Genomic DNA, 11,067 nt, shown 5'->3' with positions numbered 1-11,067 from the left:
AGAACCTCTGTTTCCAGCAGTGATTTATTTCCCCTCTGCCCAGCCCCTCAGTACAGTCACACTCATCAGTGCAGTCACACTCTGGTGTGGCAGCACAGCCTTCCAGGAGACACCACACACAGCTTTAGGTGACACTTTTCTTTCTGAACTACAGAAAATTCAAATTCAGCATTTTAAAGCAAATCCAGACCTGGTGCCAACCCCACATCCCTGCTCATGTGGAGACAGGTAACAAACTGCTCAGCTGCCCTGTCACTCACAGCCCCCAGGGGTGTCACCACTGCTCAGAGGGACAGTCACTCACCAGGAGTGGCTGCTTCTGCATTCTGAGCCACCAGACCAATCCCTGCCAGGTTCTACAGGGCACACACAGGACACAGGGCACAGGGAATAGCAGGTTCATGCAAACAGGCTCGGGACACAAAGGGTGCAAGCAGAGCAATGCCTGGGGACAAGAGAGAAGCTGGATGACCCCACAAGCCAATCCCAGAGCCAGCTCAGCCCCTGGAGCTCCCAAATGACCCTGAACAGCACTGGCACAGCAGCTCTGGCCCTGGAAATTATTTTAGTGGAGCCAGAAGCAACACTCAGGATGTTGTAGTAGTAGCACAGAAGAAATGTTGGAATCTTCAGCTCTTGCATTTGGTCTGTGCTTCAAGCAAAGACATCTCAGTCCCACCTTGTGCAGCCACATCAGGCTCCCACAGAAATGACAGGAGCTTCTTCCTAAACCTCCAGGTTTGACCCTGCCCAGCCTCCAACATTTGCACAGTGATCTGCAGGTGACAGTGACAGCTCGAGAGACAGCAAGAGGAGGATAAATATTCTTCATCATTATATAAATATGCTGTAGAACATCTCAATAAGGGCAAAGTGCTTTTTTTTTTTCCTTAATTAAAACAAAACAAAAAAGAAAGAAAAAAACCCCAACCTAAATAAAACTCGTCTCAACCACAACAGAAGATTTGACTCCTAAAACATCTGGATGGTCTAACTGACACTTGCAGTGACAATAAAGTGATGCAGGCAGTGCTCAGTCCTTGGGCACTCGGAAGTTGTCCTTCTCCTTCCTGATGGCCCCCATGGTACGGACAGGGTCACTCTCCCCAGCGTGGTCCTGGACTGATTTCTCCCTGCCAGGAAGGAAGAGCAGGCTCAGGGTGGAATCCCGACTGTTGGATTCAGGATCAGCTTTCAAGGCTGCACCTCAGCATCCCAGACTGGGCTTTGGCACAGCTCATCAGGCCTGGTTTGAAGGCTCAGGAGGAAATTGCATTTTTGTGCCCCAGCAGCATCTTCTGCTGGATGAAGGGACACAACAAAGCCTGTTCTGTCTCCTGAGTCAGGGAATGATGCTCAGCACAATCCAGGAACTTTCTGCCAGGACCAGCCAGTGAGAGCCTTGGAGGCATCCGAACAGGAACGTGGGAGGCAGAGGAGGAATTCCTGCTGGAACATCTCCTCCTTCCCACAGCCCTCCCAGCAGCAGGGCTGAGCTGAGCTCTCCCAGTGCTGGGGCAGAGGTGACCATGGAATCCTTGAGGTTGGAAAAGTCCTCTGAGGTAGAGCCCAACCATTCCCCTAAAAGCCAAAGTCATCATTGACCCATGTCCCCAAGTGCCACAGGGCTGTTAAATCCCCTCAGGAATGGGGACTCCACCCCTGCCCTGGGCAGGGCAGCATTTCCAGGAGGAAATTCTTCCTAATATCCAGCCTGAGGCCGTTCCCCCTCCTCCTGTCCTACCTCACTCTCATGAAGGGGTTGTAGGTGAACTCCTCGCCGATGGTGGAGGGGATGGTGGGCTCTCCACTCTCGTACTGGGCCTGCAAGGAGGGGGACAGGGCTGCTCCACCAGCAATTCTAGGGAGCAGTGAGTGTGTCCTGTACAGAACACAGAGTTTTCCAGGTAGGGAATGTCCCTCCCAGACAGCAAACTGCTTTTTGTGGGAACAGCCAAACCCTGCTCCCCTGGAACACACCATCCTGCAGCTCCTGGCTCTTAACTCCCTCTGCTTCCCCCCAGCATTTTCTCCTCTCCTCCATCTCCTCAGTGTCCAGGGAAGCAGCAAGTCCAGGGGAAGGATGAGCAGCTCACCTTGGCCCAGGCCAGCTTTTCCTGGATGCTGAGGTTGTTGGGCTCCACATGCCGAGCAAACTTGAGATTGTTGATGGTGTACTCGTGGCCACAGTAAACTCTCTGGGGAAGAGGGAGGGACAGTGACACTGGGGGACTCCAAAGGCACCAAAGGGGACCAGAACAGCAGGAAAAACACCCTCAACTCAACAGCCCCCACTGGAGACAGGCAACAGTGCTAGGACTTAGCAGGAAGGATAAACTGCCAGTTTAACAGATGAAATGTCCCAGCTCAGCAGCCTTTAATAAGCAGCCCCTGCTCCTTCCCCACAAAACACAAACACATTTGGGGCAGGAAAATCCTTGCAGCTATCCAGCACCACACAATTTGTGTAAGCATTCATTCCTTGCAAACATGAGAGCGTCTCTCTGAATAACAGCACTCTGAGGGGGTTTCTGTGATGTGTGTGGTGCTTTGGGCTGCCTCACTCACACAAAAGGGGAGATTTGTACCGTTTTGGGGTCCAGGCTGCCCAAAATCTCGATCAGTGCCTTGTACATCTCGTCCGGGGTGCCCTCAAAGAACTTCCCACATCCAGCCACGAACAGGGTGTCACCTGCAGGGGTGACACAGCATCACAGCAGGGTCCCCACAGCCAGCCCGAGGGCTCAGCCCTGCCACTGCCCCCTCAGCACAGCAGCAGCAGCATGGGTACAGCCAGGCTGTGCCACACAAACTGCTGGCAAAGGTGGCTGCTGAGGCACGAAAGCCCAGAGCCCGGGCAGGCACACCCTGCCACCATCTCCTGCCTGTGGGCAGCCCCTGTCTCCTCCTGTCCCTCCTTACAGGGGACAAGGGACACTTGTTCTTTGCTGTGAAATCCAATAAAGGTGAGTCAGCTCTGTTTTCTCTCAAGTGTTCCCTAAAATCTTGTTTAGATTTTCATGCAGGAGCTTCTGTGAGCTCTGGAGAACACAGGGATGAGGCATAGCTCCAGGGAAGGGGAATCCTTCTCCCAACACCAGGATCCAGGCCTTGGCCATCAGCAGTGGAGCACCAGCCTTCTCTGACTCCCCTATCCTCTCCTCTCTCTGCCGTCAGCTGTGAGCACAGATATATGGGAAAGAAAAAACAGGGTTTGGGATCAGCCAGTTTGGCCTGAGACAGGAAACCAACAGCTTTTTTCCAGGAAAAAAAACCCAAAAACTGGATGCAGGACTCATCCAGGGTTCGCTCTCGATGTTGCCTGCAAGATGTGCAGCCCCTGTTTACAAATCCAGAGGAGTTTTCACCTACAATTCCTGCTTGGAAAGGGGAGCAAGACGTGGATGTTGAGCAGCTGCCTTGGCAGGAAGGGACAGATGCACATCCAGAGGCACCCAGGCAGAGGGGGAGCCTCTATCCTTATGGCAAGGGAACCTCCCGAACTCCTCACCTGTAAAAACAGCAGGTGGCTCGGAGCTATTTGGCTTAGTCACATAATAACAGATGTGTCCCGAGGTGTGACACGGCGTACTGAGGCATTTCACACTCAGGGATCCCACCTGGGAAGAAGGCAGAACACTAAAGCTGAAGCTGCTGTTTGCCGGCAATTGCACTGCTAGAAAAGAATCGCTGCTCTTTGTGCCCTGAATGGTCCTAAATCTGCCCCATCTGGCCAGGAAGCAGCAGCTTTGCTCCTGGGAGAGCCCAGGGGAGGGAACTCTGTGGCTGTTTCCTCCAAGCAGGTGTCCTGACAAAGGGAACTGCCACATCCTTTCACTTCCATGCACAGAGACTCAAAGCCTGGTTGGCAGCAAGAGCTACACAGAAAATCCTAAACAAAGCTAATGGAGTGTGGAAAAAAGCTCCAAACAAAAATGGAGCTGAAGGGGAGAAGTGGATGACGCTGAGGAGAAGGGAAGGATCCAACACAGCCTCACCTGCCCACCTTGCTGCTCCTCCAAAGCTGCAGCCAAGGCCAGCAGTGCCCTTCACGCCTGCCTGCACTTTTCACAGCAGTTTGTGTCACTTGCTAGCACTCCTTTGAACAAACAGGCTGCTCCCAGCCAGGCCTGCTGCTCCCAGGCAGGAAAAACCCCGCAGGCAGCTGGCACTGCCCTGCTCACCCCACAGTCCATATTCCAGCTGTCATTCCCACAGGAACACTTGGGTCTGGTCAGTGCTCGCTGTGCTACCAGCAGGGCACAGCTCCTGTCCTGTCACACTGTCCTATCACATAGCCCCTGCCCTGTCACAGTGTCCTGTCACACAGCTCCTGTACTGTCACACAGCCCCTGTCCTGTTACAGTCCTGTCACACTGTCCTGTCATACAGCCCCTGCCCTGTCACACTGTCCCTGTTCCTGTCACAGAGCCCCTGTCACACTGCCCCAGTCCTGTCACACTGTCACAGTCCTGTCACACACCTGCTCTGCCCTCCAGCTGCACAGGGACACCCAGCACATCCCACTGTGCCTCACACGAGGACCCTGTCACCAAGGCAGAGGGGTCTCAGTCCCCAGGGCTGGAAAAGGGGGAAAGCTGCACTCAAACCACCCACCACATCCCAGGGGTGCTCAAAGGTACCAGAGCTGCCCAGTCCAGGTGGGGACACACCTGTGACCCCCAAGAGGGGACACCCAGAGTCCTGCAGGTCCCTCCCTTTACCTGCAGAGCTGTCAGGTGGGACACTTTCTGTGTCAGGGCCCCCACTCTGCCGTCCCCCCCGTACACACGCAGCCCCGGCTCCATCTTCACCAGCTTCTCATTGCCTCCAGCATGGTCCCTGCAAGGGATAAAAAAAGGGATTTGGAGAGGAAGGAACACAGATTTATGATCACTGTACAGTGGTACATTCCAGGTGATCATTTTTAATCCACCCCTCTGCCAAGATCTGGCACTCCTCATATCCAGGGATAGGCCAACAGGAGTGGAGATCATTTCTGCAGTAATTAGGGCAGTGAGAGGAGGAATCAATGCCTGACAAATCCATCCTCAGCTGGGAAACAGCAGCCTTAGGGGCTCCCAGTAACCTCTCCCAGTAACTGGGGCAGGGAGGGCACAGAGTGAGTGGAAAATGTGCAATCCAGCATCCCACAGAACACCCATACAAACATACAGACATCCCACAGCCCAGCACTCGCTGTGCTGCTGGTTTGTCCAGCTCAGGGCTGATTGTTTCACTCCCCAGCCACAGAGGTGGCTCCACTCTGACCCATGGCCAGGTTACTACAGCAAAACATTCATTTCCCAGCCCTGGCAGAGCTGATTTGCACCTGGGGTGATCCTCCCACAGTACTGACTGCAGGATGCCTCACGGGCCTGTCCTGGCACCTCAGCACAAATGTGCTTCCTCCCACACCCCACAGCTGCCTCCACACCCAGTCACTGCACTGGAAAAATCAGCATTTTAGAGGTGAAAGGCACCAACACACAGCTCAAGGAACCTGGTCAGGGCAAGGCCAGAGGAATGAGGTCTGATCCTCCTCCTCACAGCTCAGCTGTGCTCAGAGATGACTCTGCCCCAGGAGAGCAGCAGCTTCTGGCTGTGTCTGTGTGAGGGACCCAGGACAGGGCAGTTACCAGTGGTGGTGGGTGGTCAGGACAGTGGTCAGCTTCACGCCGTGCTTTTTGACTGCATCCAAAACCTGCAGGGTGGGACACAGAAGGAGAGTTACACCTCCCATGGAGGGAGCTGGCAGCACCCCTGGTGTCACCTGGGCACGAGAGCCATGCCAGCAGCTCTGCAGGGAGCTCATACCCATCCAGCCTGAAGTTACAGGGCAGCACACCAGGACTCTGACCAACCCACAAATCCCATTTCCTCTTTTCTGCCCTACATCCAATTAAGGCCAAAATCCCAAACCAGGTCAGTGATCCCTGGGGTGAGTGAGGGATACAGAAAATCCTAGAGTGAGGGACAGAAATCCCTGGAGTCACTGAGGGACACAGTAATCTCTGGAGGGAATTAGGGACAGAGCAATCCCTGGAATGAGTGAGGGACACAGCAACCCCTGGAATGAGGGATGCAGCAGTCCCTGCAGTGATTCCTGGCTGTCTCTGTGCACAGCCACCATTTCCTGCCTTTCCCCCACACCTGAGGCAGTGTGTGCCTCGTTCCCTCCTGGATGCAGCAATGGAAGAACATCCCAGAGCCAAGGGAGGGTTCATTACCTTCTGGGGCTGCACAGGGTCAACTATGGCAGCCTCCCTGGTGTCCTGGTCAATGAGCAGGTACATGTAGTTGTCAGTGAGGGCTGGCAGGATTTCCACCTTCATGTCTGCCTGGCTCAGTGTCTTGGGCTCCCTCAGCTCGTGCTCCGTGTGCAGGAATTTAGCTCGCAGCTGTGCTGGACCTGGGCACCCAAAAACAGCCAAAGCTCAGCCTTGGGAGGGGGGCAGCAGGGACAGGATATGGCAGGTGATGGGACAGCTCACAGGACAGCCCAGCCTGCCCCCCTCAGACAAAAACCTTGTGGCCCTCAAGGTCTGCCCCGAGAAGGACAGGACACTTTGCCTTCCATGCAGGGAAAACTCTACTTGGATCAGAGAGGAGATTTCAAGGGGCAGGAAGGCAGAATGGAGCTGGCCAAAGGTCAGCCTGGGACAGTGACTTTGCAAAAAAGGCACAAAGGGCACGTTAGAGCCAAAAAAAAAAAAAAAAAAAAAAAAAAAAAAAAAAAAAAAAGGGAAAAAAAAAGGAGGGGAAAAAATTTTAAAACAAAAAAAAAGAGAAATACAGAAATACACAGAACTGCTGTGACAGAAATATAAGGTTTGTTACTGGGGGATTTGTCACCCTGCACAGCATAGGGAAAGGAGCCAGGCTCTCCAAGGCTCCCTGCCTGGCCAGGTAAGAGGCACACACAGGGCTCCTGCTCATGCCTGCCCTGATGCAACACCAGTGCTTCTGTGTTTGCTTTTGGTTCAATGTTTAATCAGATCCAAGAAGCAAATTCCAGATGCAAATAACCTGGGCTCGGTGCAGGGGCACACAGCTCTTAAAAAAATAACCAACCCTAAGAGGTTTTACCACAAAAATAAAGGGAGGGAAGCAAAGCAAATGAGGCCTGGCATTTCTGGGGCCCTGCAGTTCAGAGCTGAGCTCAAACACTGGCAGGGAAAGAGGTGCCAGTCCCTGCCAGTCTCTGCAGGTCAGGAATTGCTGTCTGAGCACCCCTGAGGTGTTTGCACACCCCTAGAGGTGCCTGGGCTGGCTCAGACACATTTTATTCTGCACCACTGACTCTCCCAAAGGCTGACTTTTCCTGCTTGGCCAGAGGGAGAGATCCCCCTGTCCCACTGTCCCCAGCCTGCCCAGCCCTGATAAGAGCGGCCCCACAGTCCTGAAGATCTGCTCCTGCTGCCAGCACAGAGCTGTCAGGCCCTGTGGCACAACCATCCTGCCCAGAGCTGCTTCCCCTTCTACCTCCACCATCCCTGCTTATGAGGGAAGGGAAACCAGTGAAATTAAACACAGTGCTCAAAAAAACCCCCAAAAAACAACCAAACAAATCAAAAACCCAAGGCACAACAGAACAGGCATGCACTGGGTATTTATAGCAGTGGGAGAAGCATCCCTACCTGCAGAGGGTTCCTCTGGAGAAGACTCCTTTCAAAAAAATAAGAACACAAGAAAGCCCTTACTATTCTTTGATGGAAAAAAACCCAAAAAAACAAAAACAAAACAAAACAAAACAAAAACAAAAACAAAACCAAAAAAAAAAAAAAAAAAAAAACAACAAAAAAAAAACAACCACAACAAAAAAAACCACAAAACAGCTGCTCGCCAACAGGGAGAACTTTGGGATACTGTCACAAGAGTTATCTACACTGGGTGTTTGTTTACAGGCCAGACACCAACTAGGAAAAAAAATACAACCAAACAAAACAAAACAACCCAACCTTAACTCCAGCTCAAAGGAATTATTCACATCCTTCAAATGCTTCTTTCCTATGAACCATCTCTAACCTTGGCCCTCATCCCACAGCCTCTTTCGCGTGTGTAATTGGCAATTCTTACCGAACAAACAAACAAACAAACAAGCTGCACCGCATAAGGAAATGTTTTCAAACATGTAATTTCAACAGAGGAAGGAGAAAACATCCCCCAAGAATGAAACTCGCGTGCTGTCAGTTGCCACCTGCAGCTCAGCTGCACCTCAAGAGCCGAGCAGGGAGTTTGTCACACACTGCTCAGACCTGTCCAGCCCAAAGGAGCTCCCGGGATGATGTTCAGCCCTTGCCCAGCACTAACTCAGATCGCTGCCACACACAGCTCTGCCCCAGAATTAATGCCCAGTGAGACTTCATTACCCCAGAATTGATGCCCAGTGACTTCACTGCCCCACAATTAAAGCCCAGTGACTCCATTCTCGCTCAGCTTTATCCCACGCCCCTCCTGACGGCACGCCTGGAGCAGAGGAGAGGCAGAGCAGCCCAGCAGGCTCTGAACCACCCACTTGGGTTTTTGGAATGGTTCATGAGCACGGCTGGAGCGGCCAAGGGGAAAGGCTGTGCAGCCGGCAGGGTTAATGTCAGCACTGAGAGCAGGCAGGTTCCCTCAGAACCCGGCTGCTTCCTGCATTTCCTCCAGAACCTTTGGGGTTACTCTCTTTATCACATAAAAGAGTGGAAAATTCCCGTTTCAAGCAGGGCTGTCGCTCGGAGATGACTGCACACCCAGCTGTGCTGCCTCACAAGATCCACGTTCACGCAGGGGGTTTTTTGGATACCCAGCGAGTTTGTGGCTCCAAGAAACGGGTCTGAGCCCGGGGCAGCTCCACTCCGGGCAGTGTGGAAGGTGAAATTCCCGGGATCTCGGATCTCGGGAGCTGCTCGGTGTGACATTCCCACACCGCAGCTGCCCGGGTCTGGCGGAGAACCCCGAGGGATTCTCGCTCACTACAGCCACCTCTTAAACCCCGAGTGATGCAAAACCATCTGGGGAGACTCCCCAGAGCGCCCAGCACCGGCTTGGAGGATTTAGGCCCGAAATACAAAGGCAAGGCTCGGGCAGTGCGGGGTGGGTTCCATCACCAGTAGCAGCTGTCACCCTCCGAACCCGGCCTGGCCGCCAGCCCCGGCCCCTCCATCCTCCTCCCCGAGCACTGACCGGTGCTCCGGGGCTCCGCGGGGCCTCCCCGCCGGGCTCGGCACGGCACGGCCCCGGCTACACCGAGCAGGTCCTGCCCTGCCCCGGGCCGCGAGTCAGCGCCAGGGCCGAGCACGGCCCGAGAGCCTCTCGCGGTCCCGCTCCGCCTGCCCGCGGCCCCAGCGGGCCGCACCCGCCGCACGTACCGGCTCGGAAAACGGCCCCGAGGACGGCCCCGGCTGCCAGGGCGGCGCCGAGCCCCCGCCAGCCCCCGCGGAGCATCGTGCGCCCCGCCCGTCCCGGTTACCTTGGCTGTCCGCCCCGGGAGGAGGCGGCAGCGCCGTCACGGCCCGGCCCGGCCCGGCCCGGCGTGCGCGGGGGCGGTGCTGAGCCCGCCCGGCCCCGGGCCCGGCCCTCGGCCCGCCCGCTCACCCCGCGGAGGAGGAGCGGGAGGAGCGGCGGCGCCGTGCGGGTTCCCGGCAAGGACGCGGCAAGGGCGGCCATGGCCGGTTCCAAGCAGCTGTCCCGCTTCTGGGAGTGGGGCAGGAACATCGTGTGCGTGGGGCGCAACTACGCGGAGCACGCCAAGGAGATGGGCAGCGCCCTGCCCGCCGAGCCGCTCTTCTTCCTCAAACCCTCCTCGGCCTATGTGAGGGAGGGATCCCCCATCCTGCGGCCCTACTACTGCCGGAACCTGCACCACGAGGTGGAGCTGGGGGTGGTCATCGGCCGCAGGGCCCGCGCCGTGCCCGAGGCCGAGGCCATGGAGCATGTGGCGGGCTACGCGCTGTGCCTGGACATGACGGCCCGCGACACGCAGGAGGAGTGCAAAAAGAAAGGGCTGCCCTGGACCTTGGCCAAAGGGTTCGCCTCTTCCTGCCCCGTCAGTGACTTCGTGCCCAAGGAGAAGATCCCGGACCCGCACAAGCTGCAGATCTGGCTGAAGGTGAACGGGAAGCTGAGGCAGGAGGGGGACACCTCGTCCATGATCTTCTCCATCCCTTACCTGATCAGCTACATCAGCCACGTGTTCCCCTTGGAAGAAGGGGACTTGATCCTCACGGGGTCTCCCAAAGGGGTGGGTTCCGTGGAGGCCAACGATGAGATCGAGGCGGGGATCAGGGACGTGGTGTCCATGAGGTTCAAGGTGGCACAGCAAACACGGGGATCCTGATCACGGATCCTGCCTGGCACAGGGACATGGGGGACATGAACACTCCGAAGGGATTGCCACACATCAAAGGCATAGAACCCAGGAGCCCAAAAGCTGTTTTGTGACTGACACAACCCTATTTCCATGGAAGCTGCAGCAAATTCGGAGTCCAGCACAGCCTGGAGCAGGTGGAGCCCAGAAGCTTCAGATTCCAAAAGTGAATTCTAAAACCATACCTGGGAACTGGTGATGGAGACATTGGGATGGGGAATGGGGCTGGCTCTCCTTCTATGTGTGCTTCCCTTCTGCTGATGCTTTGAGTTTTGCCAGTCTATTGCCTTAAAATTAAAATTACTGATCAAAACAATTCAAATGATGATGCAGGAGCTAAGGCTCAGCCATGCTGTGGGAAATCAAAGGTGTATGTGTAGATGTGTAACCCTAAATCAAGAATTGCAGTTTCACAAAGAGTTTCCTCTACAAGAGAAAGATGCATGAATTTTTGGATTAGTTTTGTGATTCCTCCTGCTTTTTCCAAACATACAAATTAAAGGAGGGTGGCTTTTCTTCCCACTCCAAGGGGTGAAGGCAGCAGGAAGTGTGCCAGATGTTTGGCAGATTAGTTTTTTCCTAAACTGAGCTTTAAATATTTCTTAAAAGTAAAGTAATGCAGAAAGATCAAGAATAAAGAAGCATATGGGTAAAGATCATCACCAAACTTGTCTCTTGACTGATTTCAATGTATTTTTAGTCAAACTAACTGT

General features: G+C 54.5%; 2 protein-coding genes across 5 annotated transcripts; one reads left to right on the top strand and one right to left on the bottom strand.

Moving 5' to 3' along the window:
- Positions 1-6: 6 nt before the first annotated feature.
- HAGH (hydroxyacylglutathione hydrolase) lies at positions 7-9,536 on the bottom strand. Of its 4 annotated transcripts, XM_083872190.1 has the most exons (10): positions 9,458-9,500; positions 7,641-7,668; positions 6,231-6,412; positions 5,640-5,704; positions 4,725-4,842; positions 3,512-3,620; positions 2,589-2,692; positions 2,097-2,198; positions 1,745-1,824; positions 7-1,133 (listed from the first exon to the last, which is right to left on the bottom strand). In XM_083872190.1, the coding sequence occupies exons 3-10, from the start codon at positions 6,333-6,335 to the stop codon at positions 1,034-1,036; spliced, it is 783 nt and encodes a 260-aa protein (XP_083728316.1). In that variant the 5' UTR covers positions 6,336-6,412; positions 7,641-7,668; positions 9,458-9,500; the 3' UTR covers positions 7-1,033. The 4 variants fall into 4 exon arrangements, with proteins under 4 accessions (XP_083728316.1, XP_083728314.1, XP_083728313.1 ...); XM_083872188.1 differs by lacking the exon at positions 7,641-7,668 and having other exon boundaries at positions 9,458-9,536; XM_083872187.1 differs by lacking the exon at positions 7,641-7,668 and having other exon boundaries at positions 9,357-9,463.
- A 35-nt stretch (positions 9,537-9,571) lies between these two features.
- Positions 9,572-11,013, top strand: FAHD1 (fumarylacetoacetate hydrolase domain containing 1). Its single transcript, XM_083872201.1, has one exon. The coding sequence runs from the start codon at positions 9,653-9,655 to the stop codon at positions 10,322-10,324; it is 672 nt and encodes a 223-aa protein (XP_083728327.1). The 5' UTR covers positions 9,572-9,652; the 3' UTR covers positions 10,325-11,013.
- Positions 11,014-11,067: the final 54 nt, after the last annotated feature.

Source organism: Zosterops lateralis, assembly GCF_965231275.1.
Source record: "Zosterops lateralis genome assembly, chromosome: 15".
Classification (NCBI taxonomy): domain Eukaryota; kingdom Metazoa; phylum Chordata; class Aves; order Passeriformes; family Zosteropidae; genus Zosterops; species Zosterops lateralis.
The sequence above is the reverse complement of the archived record's forward strand: the minus strand, read 5'-3'. Positions and strand labels throughout refer to the sequence as shown.